The 19,375-nt window shown below is 39.0% G+C and overlaps 1 protein-coding gene across 1 annotated transcript in view; it reads left to right on the plus strand.

Moving 5' to 3' along the window:
• LAMA2 (laminin subunit alpha 2) overlaps nt 1–19,375 on the plus strand; it is a 606,337-nt gene that overhangs the window by 565,349 nt on the left and 21,613 nt on the right. The window contains exons 53-57 of the mRNA XM_073789582.1: nt 817–937; nt 3,418–3,594; nt 7,227–7,375; nt 11,979–12,155; nt 12,393–12,561. Coding sequence (XP_073645683.1) covers nt 817–937; nt 3,418–3,594; nt 7,227–7,375; nt 11,979–12,155; nt 12,393–12,561 — 793 coding nt within the window. The remainder of the gene's footprint in view (nt 1–816; nt 938–3,417; nt 3,595–7,226; nt 7,376–11,978; nt 12,156–12,392; nt 12,562–19,375) is intronic.

Genomic DNA, 19,375 nt, shown 5'->3' on the forward strand with positions numbered 1-19,375 from the left:
TTAATTCCTGTACCTTGTATTTAAATGCAATAGGTGAGATTATTTTTTAAAAGGAGAGGAAGAAGAACTATATAAAGACTTCTTGTGCAGGATGGTGCTCATATCCACTTATCCAACCAGTAGCTAATGGAAGCATAGTTTGCTGGGTGCATGTGTGTGCGTGTACACAGTCTGAGAGACGTGCCTGCCTGTGCAGCAATTCGGGAAGCATAGTTTGCTGGGTGCATGTGTGCACGTGTGCACAGTCTGAGAGACGTGCCTGCCTGTGCAGCAATTCGGGAAGCATAGTTTGCTGGGTGCATGTGTGCACGTGTGCACAGTCTGAGAGACGTGCCTGTCTGTGCAGTAATTTGGGAAGCATAGTTTGCTGGGTGCATGTGTGTGCGTGTGCACAGTCTGAGAGACGTGCCTGTCTGTGCAGCAATTTGGGAAGCATAATTTGCTGGGTGCGTGTGTGCACGTGTGCACAGTCTGAGAGATGTGCCTGCCTGTGCAGCAATTTGGGAAGCATAGTTTGCTGGGTGCATGTGTGCACGTGTGCACAGTCTGAGAGACATGCCTGTCTGTGCAGCAATTTGGGAAGCATAGTTTGCTGGGTACGTGTGTGTGTGTGCACAGTCTGAGAGACGTGCCTGCCTGTGCAGCAATTTGGGAAGCATAGTTTGCTGGGTGCATGTGTGTGCGTGTGCACAGTCTGAGAGGCGTGCCTGCCTGTGCAGCACTTTGCTCCATGTGGCTTTCATCCACTAGGCACACACACTATACCGCCATTGCCCTAATGATACTGCTTTTGTTTTCCATTTAACTTTTCAACAGGCCGGAAGTAAATTTGAAGAAATATTCTGGCTGCCTCAGAGATATTGAAATTTCAAGAACTCCATATAATATACTTAGCAGCCCTGATTATGTTGGTGTTACCAAAGGATGTTCACTGGAGGTTGGTCTCTTCTTAATGACTTCCTAAATACATTCATATCGGATTTCACTTACTTAGGTTGGGTCTATTACAGGGACCAGTCCTTGTTAATATATTTTAAATTCCTACTGACCCTAGTCTTAGCTATGCATAAATGATAAAGCAAGATGGAAGTACTTCTATAAGTTTTCATGATCAGCTGAACTTAGGAGAACAGTATTATAGAGACCCCAAATTGTGAACAAGTTTCCCACACGTACAGCACTTCATAGCATGTATTTTTAATATTAATCCCTTTTCTGGTTCCTTCTTCCTTTCCCACACTACTTATCTCTTTTCCTCATTTTTGTCATCTATATTAGATTTAGTTTATCTTCATGTATTTTATATAGCTTTATTAGTAGCCTTAAATTATTTTTCTGAAATGTGTTAGGAGTTTACACAAATAGCAAGTAATAGTTCACACCATGATCATTAGTGCATAGAATCTTGTTCACAGCTTAGAAGTCAAACCTCCTTTTCTTTGAAAATGGCACATAGTGGGAACCATCTACAAAGACTTGGCTTTGACGGGACTGCAAAGTACCCTGTTATCAAGTATCTGCAGTATCTTTTCTTTATTGCCAAAGCAGCCCAGAAGCTTCCTGATACCACTTGACTATTTTGCACTGACTCTTCAGTAGAGGCTGGTCCATAGGAGAGAGGAACACAGGTCACAGCGCTGCTCTTATTATATCTGTAAACAAGATCCAACAGTCATCAGCAAATATTAGTAAAAGTTTTATGGGAATTCTAAAAGTGATGAGTTTGTTTTAAAAAGAAAATGTTAAATATATCATACTTACAAATTTTTAATTACCCTGATGTGACACAACTATTCATTTTAGCTGCTTCCTCCAATTAAGATTATGTTAAAGCATTGTGATAGGAGATGAAGGGATTTGGGGAAAAAGAAAAAGTAAATCACCACTGAGCCGTGAGGTTAAAGACTGAAACAGAACTTTCAGGGTCTTCACTGTGCCTAGTTACAGTCTCCAAGTTGGAATTAGCCATAGACATCCACCCTGAGAAGCTTGGGAATGAGGAAAAAGGAAGTACATACAGAATCAAATCTCTAAGAATCCATACTAGCCTGTTTTTACTCAGAGTTTTAATCTTCCAAAGCCTAACTCTCATCCACGTGCAAAAGATATATGCATGAGGATGGAAAACTGTCCAGAAAATGGATAGCCTGTATGCGTGGAAATGATAATTCTGTAAAGGCACTTTTCAATAACTGGGAATTGTTTGCAACTAAAATATGATGCAGAAAGTTCAATATTTGATAAATATTGAAAAGTCTGCACAGTAGTTTTATCTGAAGTATCCAAAATTCTATGATTTGAAAATTGGAATCAAAAACAGATTATACATTTTTACAACACATTTAACTGGGCCTGAAACACTGTGGAGGAAAATAACCTGCCTTAAAGGATCCCTTGTTTTCACTCCAGCCAAATCCAGGACTTTTTAAATGAATGTTTTAAGCACTCTAAATGCCCGACTCCATGGCCATGCTTAAATAAGTCCTAGCACATTCATACAATGGAATGACCTCCTGCCATTATAAGTGATGATGAGATCTGTGTTTACTGACAGAGAGATATCCTCCACATGTGAAGTGAGAAAGAGAAGTTACAAATGAACGTGCCTGTCATGATTCAGTTTAAATATAGACAGGAGGAGAGAGGAAGAGGGCAGGTATAAAAGATAAAGTGAGTGAATGAAAACATGCATGCATGCATGCGTGAATGAATGGATTAGAAAAAGCTATATGCTTCTACACAGCTTTGGAATGGGGGTGATTTTTACTTTCTCCCTTTTGCACTTTGTTACCGTTTAAAATGTTACTGTTTTAATTTTATTATCAGCAAGGACAATGATACTACTTTCATTTTGAGAAGAAAACCAGACTAAGAAATATTTGGTTTATTTATTTTTAAGATATAGATTGTATCTGATTTTTTTAAAATTCCGCTAGAGTGTCTTTATATGCTTGAGAGCAGCAAACATCTTTACCTTGGGCTCTTCACTGAGGAAGAATGCAGACAGAGACCATGGTCAGACTCAGCTATAAAACATAAGCAGTTAGTTGGTAGGTGTTATTCCAGGGATCAGTTAGAGAGTTTTCAAGGGAGACTTAGCAACACAGATTTAAACCAAAAGAAAATGTTACCTGTCAGTGATAACCTTTTATATTTCAAATCAAAAGTTCTAGAATAAAAGCAGAGGCCCAAATTTTTATTTTAACTCAAACTGCTCAGAAAATTCAGTTACAGCTAGAAATAATATTTCTTTGGTTGCTCTTAAGCTCTCCATGTAACTGTGGGTTTTTATGTGTTCTAAAATGACACTGTATTTCATAGTAACGTTGAGTGCATTGAGGAGGATGAGTGAGATGGAGAAATTAATTTAAATGTTCATTTCTAATGCTTTCTTCCCTTCTTTCCTTTTACCCAAAGAACGTTTACACAGTTAGCTTCCCGAAGCCTGGTTTTGTAGAGCTGTCCCCTGTGCCTATTGATGTAGGAACAGAAATCAACCTGTCCTTCAGCACCAAGAATGAGTCTGGTATTATTCTCTTGGGAAGTGGAGGGACACCAGCGCCACCTAGGAGAAAACGAAGGCAAACTGGACAGGTACCCTCACACCTAGCTAATAATGCATTTTCCCTAATGCTTATATAAAATGATTATTTTATAGAGACTCAGGTGAAGCATTTACAGTTTATAAATTGTTTTTATATTTTTTGATTTGCCTCATTTATTTCCACTATCATCTTCTTAGGACAATTATCTCCACTAGGATTTTCCTGTTGGTCAGTTCTAGGTGCAGACACACCTGTATTTACATCCATATTTCATATGGGTTTTGCATATATAAAGAGAGAAAGCTTAAAATACATTCACATTGTGTTAATCTTCTCTCTAAATCCAATTTCCTACCAGATCTGTAGATAACCAGATGGAGTCCCTTAAATTTAAATTTAAATTTTAATTTTTTTAGGATCAGCTTCCCATTTTCACTAGCTAATGTGATGCAGTCTGTTGGAGCCTAACCTGCTGCACCCTCTCTGGACAGAGAGAAGGCAGAGAATGGACCTGGGCAGGAGAAGGTGAAGAGAACACAACCAACACAGGCATGGACACTAGTGACATTAAAATAAAGCCTACACAGTGTCTGTTTTGTAGGGCTGTGAGCTTTAGTTTTCATACCCCCTAGCCATTTGATTCTGTTAAAAGCTGTCTCTTAGTTGTCCTGATCTAGGCACCATAACTCTTTACTGCATGGATATTCCTCCAATACTTTCAGTCACATTTTTAAAGATATACATTTTTCCATTTAATCTCATTTTTCTCAGTGAAAGCATTCTTGGGAATTACCAGTATGCCATGGCCAAAGCACAGAGTGCTTTACAAATATAGCCTTAAATATGCATGCATTCTTGTAAATCAGGTTGTGTTGTTTGTAATTATATGTTTTTTAAAATCACTTTTAGCATTTAAAATTTAGTAATGGGTAGTCATATAATAATACCATTTTCTTCCCCCACAAAAAAAATAAACACTAAACAAAATATGGTTGACCCTTGAACAACACAAGTTTGAAGTGCACAGGTCCAGATATGCACGGGTTTTATTCAATAGTAAATATAACAGTACCACACGATCCGAGGTTGGTTGAAACTGAGGATGCAGAACATCTGATATGGAGGAACTGCGTATAAGGAGGGCTGACTATAATTTATACTCAGATTTTTGACTGTGCGGAGGGTCAGCGCCCCGTGTTGTTCAAAGGTCAGCTGTATTGGCAAATAAAATTCAAAGATGCATTACCGTGAGTAATTTGCAATATCTCAGGAATACAAAGGTGGCTTGATATTAGAAAATCTAAAATCATATAATCATTTTGATAAATGCAGAGAAAACTTTTGGTAAAACTTAACAACCATTCCTGATTAAAAACAACAACAAAAAAAGACTTGATAAACTAAGAACAGGATGGGGCTTCTTGATAGGAAAACATTATAAACATTTTCTATGAAATCAAGCCCAAGAAAAGATGAATATTATCACTGTATCAGTCTTAGCCAATACAATAACAAAAGAACAAGTAAATATAGTACAAGAACAAGTATATAATTTAAGAATAAATATAACAAAACAAATGTAAGGCCTATATGGAAAAAATTACAAAACTTATTGAAAAATTACATCAGACTACTTATTAAAGTCAACATGCTAATGGAAAGACTCAGTGTTAAAAATATATCAGTTCTCCACAAAGTGATATGTAGATTCACCTTCAATGAAAATACCCTTATCTTTTTGTAAATCAGGACAAGCTAATTCTAAAATTTATATCAAAGATCGAAAGCTCAAGAAACTCCTGAAATAGAAGAATAAGTTGGTGGACTGTCCTAGCAGATATCAGCACATTAGAAGCTAGAGTTTTGAACCATGGGAGTATGGTGTTAATTCATGGATAACTCTGTGTCAGTGGAACAGAATAGAGAGCCAAGTATAGATGGAAACAACATTTGGCAATAGGTGGCATTGCACATCACTAGGGAAAAAGTGGCCCTTTCAGTGAATGATTCTGGGGCAATTGGTTATCCATACAGAAAAAAATGAACTAATTTCTACTTCATGCCAGACAGAAAAATAAATTTCCAATGAATTAAAGCCTTACATATGAAAGGAAAAAAGTTTTAAAAGTTTAGAAGAAAATATAAAAGGATAACCTTTGACCTTAGGGAAGAAAAGGATTTCTTTGGGAAGAAAAAAAAACAAAAAATATTTTTTGAAGAGTAGAGGGAGAAAAAGTGGTATTTTATCTCATTTTTTACTATGCATAAGCACTGAATAAATATAAAATATAACTTCTCTTAAAGCCTTTATGTTTTAATCATAAAAATTAAATTATTTTCTCACTGCTACAAATGATAAGCTAGTTATAATAAGAGGGCCAGATCAAACATTCTGAAATAGGTTTCACTAAAGGATATGTGTTTCCTAGGTCACAGTCAAATAATTGAGCACCAGCCTTCGTTTCCAGATTTCTCCTCATCAGAACTAAATAAATGGACTTGAGTCATCAGCTTTCAGGATAGTTCTTAAAATAAAACATGTTCCCATTCAAACAATTAAAATGAGAAAATATTAAGCACTATAGTACACAGTAAATTAGAAATAACATGTTAATGTTTCAACATTTTAATGATAATGAGTATCTAGTTTTCAAAATCTCATTGTCAATGCTATCTGAAAGAGGAAACAATGTTAAGCAGTTCATGTCTGTCGTAGAATCAATACTGGTTAAATGACATACTTTATTTTTCAAAGCTACCAGTTTTGATACCCATAGGGTCATTTGTGATTATGTTCTGCTAAAGGGGTTTGAGAACTCAGTCAGCTAAAAAAATTATAATTGAGTAGATGGCAGCTGCCCCTTTTGATGAATGGCAAGCACTAATCCAGATCCTCTGGCCATTTTGTGGTGGACACGACGCGGCACAGACGATTTTGTAAGTTATTGGAGACGTTATGATGTTTGAATGAAACCATCTCCACTACCTCAGGTGACTCGCAGAGGACCAAGTGATCACCGTGTATCAGGTGCCACCCCCCTGCTCCACAAGAAAGGGAGCAAGCGTAGCGTCAGCTTTGGGGACAAGGACTGCATTCAAGCTCCCTGGGGTTCATAAACTGATCTCAAAACCATACTGTTTCTATAGTAACAGTGGCAAAAAGAAAGCAGTCCTGTTTGTGGATGAAAAATTGTCTTCCTTCTTTCTAAATGTGGGAGACAAGTTACATGTGGATAGCAATCTATTCCACCAGCCCTGAGAACGAATTGAAATCTAAACACTCAGAATGCCGTGAGGTTGGGAGTCAGACCTCATTCCCAGAAGCTAGCTGTCTGTTTGTGAATACAAGGGAGAGGGATTTTATTGACACTCTTTATTTCCTGATGGGATTTGTGAGTTAGAAGCCCAGTGCCAGCACAACTGTTCCTTTCAGCATTGCAGATCTGCTTTGCAGAGACTGCTATGTTACTATCTCCAATTGCCACATCATCTAACAAGCAAAAATGGTAAATGATTAAAAAGCTATTTCCAGCTGCTTTAAATACTCTTTTTAAGAAAATACTGAGTCTTAACTTCTCAGGTAAGATCTCAGAGCGGATGAATACGCAGTTCTGTCAGGGAACTAAGCTAAGTCATAGATGAGACTCCTCTTTAATCTTCAATGACCATTTGCTATTGCAGGCCTATTATGCGATATTCCTGAACAAGGGTCGTCTGGAAGTGCATCTCTCCACAGGGGCACGAACAATGAGGAAAATTGCCGTCAAACCAGAGCCGAGTCTGTTTCACGACGGGAGAGAACATTCTGTTCATGTAGAGAGAACTAGAGGGTAACAATAGTCCTAACGACTGACTGTACTGTCATAACTAACGCGAACTCCTTTGCTCGCCTTAGTCCTTTACTGGACCTTTGTGTGTATGGACATACGATGCATTGCAAAACTATCAAGTAGTTTAATTTCATCTTCTTTATATTTCATACTTCGGGAACCTCATTTCCCTTGACCCTTAGGAGTTTTGTTCGTAACGTTTTTATGCTAGGTGGTTCTCCTCTCCACCTTTGGAAAAACCAAATGCATCTTCTGAAGCATAGATGAGAAAACTCCCTCCTCACCTCTCGAATACTCTCTCCTCAAGCAGGGCATGCGCGTGGTGAAACGCACAGAACAGCTCCGCTGGAGCCGCCAGCCTTTGACAGCTGCTGTTTCATTCAGGTTCCAAAGCAGTTATGGCGGCTGCTTAAAAATCTGTCACAGATACAGAGCGCGGCCCGCGGCTGCAGGACCCACGGAGCACGGTTCTGCGCATGCCTCGGCCCCGGCCCTTACCCCCGCACCCACCGCCAAGGTGTGCTGGGTCCCTGCGGGACGGCTCCGTGAGGGAACAGAGTTGAGAGAGGGAAGGGAGAAGGCTGCTGTCCTGCCATCCGTGCACGGTGGCTGCCTTTCTGCTGATCCACCAGAGCACCTGCTTCCCAGCCCTGAGTCAGGGAATTGCTTATTAGTGTTATAAGCTGATTTCTCATTTCTTCAGAATGCTACAGTACTTCATACTTACCTTATTGGGGAAGTCATTTGGTTTTTTTTCCATAAAAATGTTGTATGACAACTCAGAGAGGTAATGAGCTTAGAACAATTAGAGAAAAAGAAAACAGAAACCCAGAGACTTCAGACCTCCAGATCCACAATCCATTTTATTAGACTGAAGAAATAGAAGAGAACTGGAAAGCAAATCTGATGAAACCTCAAAACACAGAGAATACTTTTAAACACAACAACAGTATGAATGTGTAGCAAAAGTTCAAGTAAGCAGATGTTATTCTGTACTTAAAGACCTCCATTTTCTAATCATCCTCTTATGTGGATAACAGTTTAAATAAGTAATAAGAATGCCTTTTCTTCTACGTAAGTGATGAAGCTCTCCTTGGTTCATGTTTTTCTATTACATAGAGCATTAGGTTGTGGGATGAATTGATACTAAGCCTTCTTGCAGATATCTTCTAACTGAGATGTTTAGAAACCATGATTAAGACAAATGAGGGATCAGTATTTGGACTAACTAAGAACTTTTACTAATCTTATAGGCACATATTGCAGTCATGGTCTCTGAAGAGAAATGCAAACTGAATTTTCTCATTTGGATCTTAGGGAATGCTCTAGAATACTGATTTTACATGTCTTCTAGACTAGATTTCAGGTCCTTTGCCAAATGTTAGTCCTTCTCATTGTAGGAAAGACTTTCTAAAGTCTTTAAATTTTAAATAACTTCAAGAAGCAAATGCAGATCTGACAAATATAGTTGACAAAAAAAATCACCCAAATATGTTATTTTGTAGAGAAAGAATTCTGACATTCTCAAGTGCATTATGATGTTATGCTAAGGTGTCCTTTTAACAGGTGTGTCTCTTCAAGAAGGGTATTTTATTATGCCAGCTTCACAGCTGTTGGCCATCAATCCAACCTTTATTTGATTAAGCTCAGTGTATAGTGCATCCCCTGAAAACTGGTCATTCAGTTAATTGGCCATATAAACAAACAGTTTTACTATTTGCTGTTAATTAAAGGATAATGTATTGGACATATTAGTGGGTTGTCACTGCAGTCTGTGGCAAAGCAAGAACTCATTTGCACCATAATGTCTCATTCAGCACTCTGAGGTCAAAAAACAGTCATCACCTATCCTTTAGGCGAGCACTTCAATTAGCTGATTAACTAGAGATCACTAATGACCCTAAGAACATCTCCCAGAAACATATTTTAATGCTTCATATCAATTCTATGGCATGCTGTGTGTCAAATACTAAACAAAGATTATGTCCTTTAGTCATTCTAAACGTATGTGAGATCTGTATTAATATCATCACAGATGAGGATATATTAACTAATTTGCCAAAAATCACATAGGTAGTAAATAACAGAGGCAGGATTTAAACCCAGATATACTTGACTTTAACACCCCCATCTGTGCTCACCCGCTATTTATTCTTACCCTTTTTGTGACCTCAGAGATTTGTATTACTTCATGTTGATTATGATACTCCTGTTAACTTGGAAATATTTGCTTTCTTCCAACACTATTTAGACCATAAATGTCAACTGTTATTTCTTTTCTTAAAACTCTGGATAAGATGGCAATTTTAATACCATTAATACCACCTCATAATAGAGAGGCAAACTTTTCAATATTACTCTTGCCCTTTTCTCTCCCTCTGCCTCTCTTTACCCGTCCTCCCACATTCTCTCTCCTTTTCTACCCCTTCCTCTGCAAAAATTCCACTCCCTTCACTTTGGTATCTAATTTCCTAGTACTCCAGTGACCTCGGCCTTTTATAACTGCTTGGCCCTCTGATCTTCCACCTGGAGTCCACCTCAGTGGCCAGTAGTTCTAACTGGACGAAAACAGTAAACCCTAAGAGCCTGGAGTAGACGTTTAGGCAAGTAGGTATTCTCCTACGTGAAAGCATTCTACACACAGGTACAGAATTAGGCTAAAGACCACACAGTTGTAGCGAATATTTCAGGAGTAACTTGAGGTTTCCAGAAAGGGATCATGGTTTGGACAGTGCAACCCAAATATTTCTTTCTTACCATCAACTTAAAAAATTTCAGATTTTGTTTCTCATGTAAACTGCAAATATCAGGGCACTTCTCTTAATATCTTTTACCATGTACGCAGTTCATTTGGTGGTGGTTTGAAAAAAATCTTAGATCAATATTCCATACAAATAAATAGAATTTAAGTAATAAAATATTTAATTATAAAACTTCAAGAATCAACTATTGAAATTTTAAGGAAATTCAGCTGACCTATCACAATACTAGTAGTAATGTAATGATTCTTATAATGCTTTTTGCACATAGTAGGTCCACAGTAAAGAGTTTTTGAATAAATACTTTTTAAAAAGGAAATGCACCAGAATCAGAGAGGACATGTAGGTAATATCCCTATTTACAAAGAACTAAATAAATGACCTAGATTTGATGCTCCTAGGATGTAAAATACAAACTGGATTCAGCTATAGTCTTCTAGCAATGCCCTTATTAAGTAATACAGACTCAGCGCAATGCCTTAGTTAATGCTTTCCATGGTTCGAAATAGGTGTTCTTATCCTCATTTTATAAATGAATGAAATGAGACTGAGCAAGATTAAGTAACTGGCCCAAGGTCACACAGCTAGTAAGCTTCCATACTAGTGCTTACTTCCAGTCTCTTCCTTCTGAAAGCTCAGGCTCATTCTACATCTCCACCCTATGATCCAGGAAGAAAGGACCATTGCTATGGTCCTTGGCCCAGAGTCTGGCAAAACATCAATGTATCATTTCCCCTATTTTGCCTTTGAAACTAAACCCAACCTGCTCCCTCTACACCTCCTGAATAATGGCCTTTTGAGCCACAACAATATCTATTCTTTGTCTTATTCTCTTACATTTGAATTGTCCCAAAGTGGGCCAGTTGTTCAGTGCCATTTCAGAGCATCTTTGCCCTAGTTTATTGTTTCTAATTTGACATGTGGTTTTTCTTCTTTCTAAAATCAAGTAAAATGGCATTTTAGAACTGAGTTTTCCACCTAAGTACTTAGGGTTTTCTCCCCAGATGTGAAATAAGTTTTCAGCAATCCATTCATGATCCTCGGGCTATTGACTAACACTTATGACTAAGAGCCCCATGCTGACTACTGGGACTAAAGTTTAAAACCTGCTTCTAGAACAAAAGAGAAAATGCCTTTGGTCATTTTCATCAGCAGAATTCTTTGTCTCCTGATTCTGTGCCTCAGGATCCACAGAGTGAATAAGTAGCATGAGGTGTTCAATTAGTAATGTGTGAGTTCTCTCTCATAAGCAAATTAGGGAAATCAATGAATCAGCCACTAAGGAAAATCATTGCCGAGAACACTTAGCATGGTACTCTGGCCTGCCTCTTCTATTCAAAAGCCAGCAGCTACGTTCTTTATAAAACATCCTGTAAGTGTGTGCTGTTGATTCCTGCAATCTAAGCTCTGGGAGTACAGTTTGTTCCCTAGCAAGGAGATAAGAGCTAGCACAAAGCAAGAAAGAAAGAGCGAAACAAAACGTGACCCCATGCTGTGCTAAACCGACTGAACCTCCTGCGCTTAGACATTACTACCCCTTACAGAAGCCTCTGCTCCACAGGCTCACGTGTAAGGCCGCTGTTGTCAACCACCACCAGAGGCTAGTGTTGCAGCTGCACCATTGCCTTGTTTCCAGAAACTCTCAAGGAGAGTTTACAAGGGAGGCAGAGGGATGAGATCCTGAGAAACAGTACTGTGTGCTTAGTGTCGAATCCCTAATCGTCAAACTTGGCTGTCTTAGAAGCTTCAGGAAGGAGGGGTGCGGGGTGGCAGGAAAGAGTTGGATTTCTGGTTGTGTTGGACGTTGTGTGTTTTATACTTGTTTATTTTCAATGTTTTATCAGCATCTTTACTGTTCAAGTGGATGAAGACAGAAGGCATGTGCAAAATCTGACAGTAGAACAGGCGATAGAAGTTAAAAAGCTTTTCGTCGGGGGTGCTCCACCTGAATTTCAACCTTCCCCGCTCAGAAATATTCCTCCTTTTGAAGGCTGCATATGGAACCTCGTTATAAACTCTGTGTAAGTGAATCTCCTTGTTACTAATTTTTTTTTTTTTTGGTATGAGCATCACTGTTGCATCTACACTATCTAAAACCATAGGGGGAAGGAAACAGTGAAGATCTTCAGGTTAGATTTTTTTTTTTTTAATTGCACTGATGACCTTTAAAATGGGAAAGGGGAAATTTGATGTCATGGTAAGGAAGCAGGACAATGAAAAATAGGAGAAAGTATTGAATTTTAATTATATTCCCATAGCCCTATGGACTTTGCACAGCCTGTATCCTTCAAAAATGCAGACATCGGTCGCTGTGCCCATCAGAAACCACCTGAGGATGAAGATGGAGCAGTTCCAGCTGAAACAGTTATCCAGCCAGAGCCAGTTCCCACCCCAGCCGTACCTGCACCCACCCCAGTTCTGGCATATGTAAGTGTTTATATCCCGTTGCTTTCTCATTTTAACGCTGTGTTTTTAGTCATTTTCAGAATGAAGGTTATTCAGGATATCTAGTATACTCTACTGCTAGAATTAGAGGAAGGGTCACTGTAAGGAACGGCACCAAGAAACGGAGGAGAGCTTAAACAAGCTTTATTTGGGAATGCTCCTGGGCGAGGTTCACTGGTCCGAGAGAAAGGGGCCAGAGAAGTCGCGCCCGAATGCGGGCGCGAACAAAATTTATAGGGGTGGACGCAGGGGAGGCGCTTGCTGTATGAAGCAGCCCTTTTCTGGTAATCTCTCGGGTGTTGTGGCAATGTCAGGTGTCGGTTACATCAGGCTCAGAGCCGTTGGTTCCGCCCCTCGGGGAGCGGGAAGACCGGGGCCGAGTGGTGTGGCAATGTCAGGTGTCGGTTGCATCAGCCACTTTGGCGGGGGTTCCGTCTGGCTCCCTGGGCCCTTCCCCGGACCTGCTGGCCTTACAGTCACCTGTCTATGAAAACCTTTTCTCCTTACATCTTCCTTGGATTACTTTCTTTTATATATCTATTCTCCTTTAATTTTCCTGTTTATAAAATGGCACATGTTTTCAGTTGAAAAGTTAGCACAGAAATGTCTACAGAATCAAGAATAAAACCCACCTACCATAGCACCACACAGAGGCAACCATATTGATTTTCAGCCCCTTTTATTTGCATTTTGCATAGTAGATCGCATATCATGCATACAATTTGGTATTCTATTTTTTAAAACCAGTAATACATAATTAAAATTGTTTCTAAACATTATGCAAATGTGCGTATCTAATATGATTACACGTATATGTGTTTGTGTGACAGAGAGACACACACAGAATATTTCATAGCACTGGAGGTAGTATATCCTTGATTAGAGCGTGGGTTCCAGAGTCAGCCTGCCTGGGTTCAAATCCCAGCACTCTAACCTACCATCTGTATGAATGTGGGAAAGCTACTTGGCTAATCTATTCCCCAGTTTCCTCATCTGTACAATGAATATACTAACAACACATATATCAGAGTCATTATGAGGATTTTAAAAAATGCTTGTTAAACCCCTAGCATATACTAAGCATTTAGTAAATGGCATAATTACTATAAAGTAATGATCATAATGACTGTTTTTAACAATTTCTATCCAATATTATTGTAATTTTCCCAACAGCTGTGTAAAATATATACCTATATACCATCATCCCATTTTTAGTTGAGTTAATAAGAATTAGCTAGCCTAAGTAATACACCCAGACACGGCCAGTGAGTGACAGGATAGGAATTTTGATCCAGTGGGTCTGATTATACAATCTGGTCCCTTATCACTGCAACACTTTGTGAAGCCAAATAATCATCTTTTAGGAAAACCGGCCATTTATTCCAAGCATCATTTCTTCCTCTGTAAAATGTGGGTATTACACCTACCTTGCCTGCCGATGGGATTATTGTAAGAATCAAATGAGGTAATGCACGTGGAACTTCTTTGAAAAGTGAAGGAAGCACACACACATAGATACTGTGAGGAATCCCTGCATTTACTAAGTAACCATATAGTATGTGTCCAGTATTCTGCCGGGCACTGTATGTCCATTATTTCATTTGATTCTCACAAGCTATTAATTGTTTTATTTATGTTTATTTATATCGTTGGAAGTATTATTAGCCCCAGTTCACAGAAGAAAATACCTACAATCACACAGCACAGCTAGCAAGTGAAAGGCTGTCAGTCATGTGGGGATTAGTTCAAGGAGTTGATTTTCTCCTAAGACCTCACTGAGATCTGCCACGTGGACTGTAGAATGTCTCCTTAGCTCTTTCATAACGTGGCCTTATGCTCGATTTCCCCCAGCAAAGGGAAGGCTAATGATCCTCCCTCCCTTCTGCCTCACGTCCTGTTCTCTAGACTGTTATCCCTCGTGTCTGTTCCCTGGACTCAGGAAAGTGTTTTCCTGAAGAATTTAAAAACACCATGGTTAAAATAAACGTTTTTGACCTTGGATCCAAATGTCCATTTGGATTCTATAGGAAAGTAGATCCTAAATTCTGAACAACTGACTTAGAATTATAAATTGTAAATAGCAGAAGCCCTAGAGACCAGCTGGTCCAATCTCCATCTTAATACATGAATCTTTTTATATGATACTTGATGTGGACTTACAGCCTTTGCTTGAACATTCCATCGACGAGGATTTTCCAGTGTTATGATGAGGCAGGCTGTAGTCGTTAGAAAGCCATTGGTTATAATGAAGTAAAACTGCATCCCTATAACCTCTACGTAATGACTGTGTTTCTGTAGCCAAACACATTATATCTTCTCTAACAAACACCCCTTCAAGCATTTGAAAACAGCTGTGTTCTCCTTTCCCACGCTGACTATTCCATTATCTCAAGCATTCTCCTTAATTTCTAATTCCCATATTCACACTGATAATATTCTTACATTTGAAATATCTCTTTCAAAATATGGCACCTAGAATAGACCATACTACTCAAAGTGGAGTGCCCAGTCCAGAGAACAGCAGAGTTGCTCCTTTCACTGGTCTGTCACCATATTCTACTAATATACCTGGGAATGTTTTAATGTTGTACACGGATGGATCATGCTATTAGTTCATCATTAGGTACCATATTCGGTCAACGAAAACCTTGAGGGCCTTTGTATCACTTGAACTTCTCTTGAATCAGGTCCCTCAGCCAGTCCACATTGAATTGGTCTGGTTTATTGGTGAATAACACTGCTGGTCCTCAGTGATCACCTTTCTTTTCTTAGTTATATTTCTAAAACACAAACTTTCTTTTATAGGAGGTCTCAAGCATATCCTTCTGTGGTTTCTAGAGATCACATTTTTTTCCCTTTTTCTGAAAACAAAGGTACTTTCCCATCTGGACTGGAGATTTTAACTCATTTACGTTTTCTTATAACCTTCTGTTCTCATTCCAGTTTCCATTTTCTCTCAGCAGTGTATGTTTTAACTTCTCCAAAAAGAGCATTCCACTTAGTAGATAAGACAAAAGCAAGAGAGAGGTTGAGTAGTGGTCCCGTGCATTGGTACAGAAAGACTCATAGAACATCAGATCTTGCACGTTATAATTATGTATGACTATGTGGTCAAAATTACGTATTTTAGAATTTTTCATCTCTATTGGGCTGTACTGTATTTTCAGGGTTTCAGATCATGAAACCATACAGATCTCCTCTTTTAATCTGATTTCTTTCCCTTATCTTCATTCTTTATTTTTCGTGTATGTGGAGAGAAGTGTCGGCTTTTTAAAGTCTACTTAAAGGTTTGACAATTTATTTCATGACAAATATTTATTAAAAGGCTACTAAATGCAAAGATGAATAAGACATTTATGACATTTATTTTATGAAAAATATTTATTGAGAGCCTACCAGAGAAAGAGAAAGAAAGAGAAACTGAGAGACATATTTGAGAAAGTAGACATTAACATAAATACCACAGTAAGCAAATATGTGTAGAGGTCAGTCAGGATAAATGCCAATATGAGCTGCAAACACAACCTGTTGGCTTCCAAGACTGAAAATTAGAAGCATGGCAGGGGACACCGTTAAACTCCATCCAAACAAAATGGGTAGTGGTACCTAGAAGTGTGAAAACAGGTCCATAAAATGCAAATTTTAATATGCCACCATACTCTTAAAATCTTTCAATTGAAACAATATAAAATGAGGATGACATACTTATGACATTATGTTAAGTAGGGAAAACAGGATATAAAACTCTGTATACTGCATAAGCATGTCTATATCAATAGCTAGAAAAATGCATAAGAAAAGCCTTTCCAAGAAATGCATCAGATGCTAACAGCAGAGGTATATGGTCCAGAGATGATTTTCATCATTTCAAAAAACATTCTTAAATGTGTTTTGCTTTCATAAATGTTTAAAAAGACAAAAGCAGTGGTCTTTCAACCTTGATTCCTCCACAACATCCAGTTATATAGCTGATTTCTTCACTGGGGAAGAGGGACATGGTGCGTGATCCCCTCTCAGCTCCTTTGCGTTGAGAGTCACTGAGGAAATAAACTGGGTCTTTAATCCAAGTTATCCACGATGCGGGTCTGCCTGCCTGTCTTGGTATAACCCACCTACCTTTACTCAGTGAACTCAGGGGGGGCTCACTGAATAACTTACTGTCCTCTCTAAATGTAAGTAAACTCACTGAAAAATGAGGATAATATCTACCCTGAGGATTACCATGGACTAAATTATATACACTGTGTGCAAAGCACCCAGCACCATGCCTGGCTCACAGTAACACTCCATCATTCTTCTTCTAAGGGAACTAGTTAGTTTAACCTTTCACACTGTTAGGGTGAGATCAAGCGCTAGGAAAAGGAGGGTGAGCATTCCTTTTTAAACAAACTCCAACACGATATGGTTATTATCTCTCAAGTCTCCTATCATTTTCAATTCTCACCATTTTCTTTTCTTTTTTTAAGATCAGAATTCAGAATTTTAAGAATTAAGACTTACACACTAATTCCAGAAGTGGGAACTACCTATCTATATGTTTCTTATTTGTTCTAGCACAGTGGACAGAAACCCTCTCCTATTCTCAGTTCCTTTAGTTTTCTTCTTTATGCCATCGTACCCCTCCCCACCAGCAGCTTACAGCAACAGGACGACATTCACTCTCCTCCAGGGCAATTTAAGAGTATCTTGAGAAAGCCCTGCCCTGTGAAATGGATTATGTCAATCCTATTATTAATACATGCCAGAACATCGTAGATCAGAGAGCATATTTTATGCGTATTATCTCATTTGATAATGTGATACCCTGTCTTCTCTTTATACTTTTATTCTTCAGCCCATTTAGAGCTGCATAAAACATTTCTACATGTTTTATTTGTGGCTATTTCTCGTGGAGGACGGGAGGGATTAAGAGTGTGGACTTCTAGTATTACAGAAGATTGTCAAAATGTGACAGGTTCTCAGCAGGTATATACGGCGTTTATACCAAGTCTTTACAACCAGCGTGGCCTGTGTGGATTTGTATACAATAAGCTGGCTGCATGTTTTTTGTTTTTTTTACTTGAAGTTTATTGGAAAGTTGAACTTCGAACTTCAAATTTTAAAACGTGAATAACTAAGAAGAGCAGCCAGGAAGAGTCCCTGTGCTGTTCGGGGCTCTTGGGGAGTTGTTGGGGGAAAGAAGGGAGCAGAGAAGGAAAGAATAGAGCAAAAGAAAGCTCTTCCTCCAGCAGATTGAATGCTGTGATTTTAAAAGCTAAGTACAGTCCCGGCCAAAGGATAAATCAGTTGGATACTGATATGTATTTAAAGGGGAAACATACATTTTCCATACTGCAAAGAATTACTGTTCAGGCATTAGTGTGTAAATAGTACCGCAAATGCCCACTACTTACCAAAAAAGCTTATATGCAGGGAGTTAGCAAATGCCCACTACTTAGCAAAAAAGCTTATGTGCAGGGAGTTAAACTCAGTTTCTCAGTAAACAGCTTGAATAGGGATTTTGTATTTCAGAATATTAAAGTCAGTGCCGTAAAAAGTGTCTTCCGCTTAGTATTCATGCTGAAAGAGCATCACAAAGAAGCACCCAACTTCGCAGATGTCATGTTAGCCCACATTTGTTAGAGGATTTTTGACTCATGAAAGAAGAAAATGATGCTATTTTAAATTAATTTTGTATTGAAGTATAGTTTAGTTGAGTTACAATATTACATTATTTTCAGGTGTACAGCATAGTGAACCAGTATTTTTGCAGATTATACTCCAATGATGCAATTTTTATATCATTCATCATTTGGTGCTTTCAAGGACAGAGATGCCAGTTTTGATCCATGCAACTGAAATCTCTACTCTGCACCAATCTAGAGTCAAGGAATGCTTATCCACCAATCATATGCCGTCCTGAATCCAGTAACTCATTTCCAAACGTCAGCCAACAATCAGCAGTTGGAAATGACCATGCTTTATTCTGATCTGAAATTAATTAACAATATGAGGGTGAAAATGTTAAGCTCCATTACTAACCTGCGGCTCTGCCCACTTGCGTAAGCATGGCTATGGGCAGCATGGCTTCCTTCACAATCCTCTCCAGCTGTGTCCCTGTTCTCAGCAACAGGTGCAGGGCCACATTTAGACTCCCCACCCAAGTCTTGTCTGCCCACATCTTGTCACCTGCCAAGCAGAGACAAATAAGGAGCAAGCACACCCTGCCCTCTATTTTCCCCCATATGTACTTTAAAGAGTCCCCACAAGGTGGCAGGATTGTAACATGCTGAGATTGATGAGCCACTGCTATTTGTATTATTGTTTTAACACATTTCAGAGATAAGTGTTTCCAAAATAGCACAGGTCATGTATCACATCCATAAAGACAATGCCTCCCCTCGAGCTCACACTGGCTTGGAGAAGGACGACTCATCTTTCAACAGCCATTCTTTAAAGGTTCCTTAAAATTACCTCATTAGAAGATCCTTCCTCTTAGCTTAGATTTCTATGGGAAGCAGGGTTGAAAATGTCCTTAATGACAAGATCATTTTATTCTCGTGCAAACCTTGGGGCATTTTCTATTCCATCTCACATGGTCATTCTTTAAAATGCTATTAGGGACTTCCCTGGTAGCGCAGTGGTTGAGAGTCCACCTGCCGATGCAGGGGACACAGGTTCGTGCCCCGGTCCGGGAAGATCCCACATGCTGCGGAGCGGCTGGGCCTGTGAGCTATGGCCGCTGGGCCTGCGCATCCGGAGCCTGTGCTCCACAACGGGAGAGGCCGCAAAAAAAAAATGCTATTAGAAGGAAAAG

Source organism: Tursiops truncatus, chromosome 12, assembly GCF_011762595.2.
Source record: "Tursiops truncatus isolate mTurTru1 chromosome 12, mTurTru1.mat.Y, whole genome shotgun sequence".
Lineage (NCBI taxonomy): Eukaryota > Metazoa > Chordata > Mammalia > Artiodactyla > Delphinidae > Tursiops > Tursiops truncatus.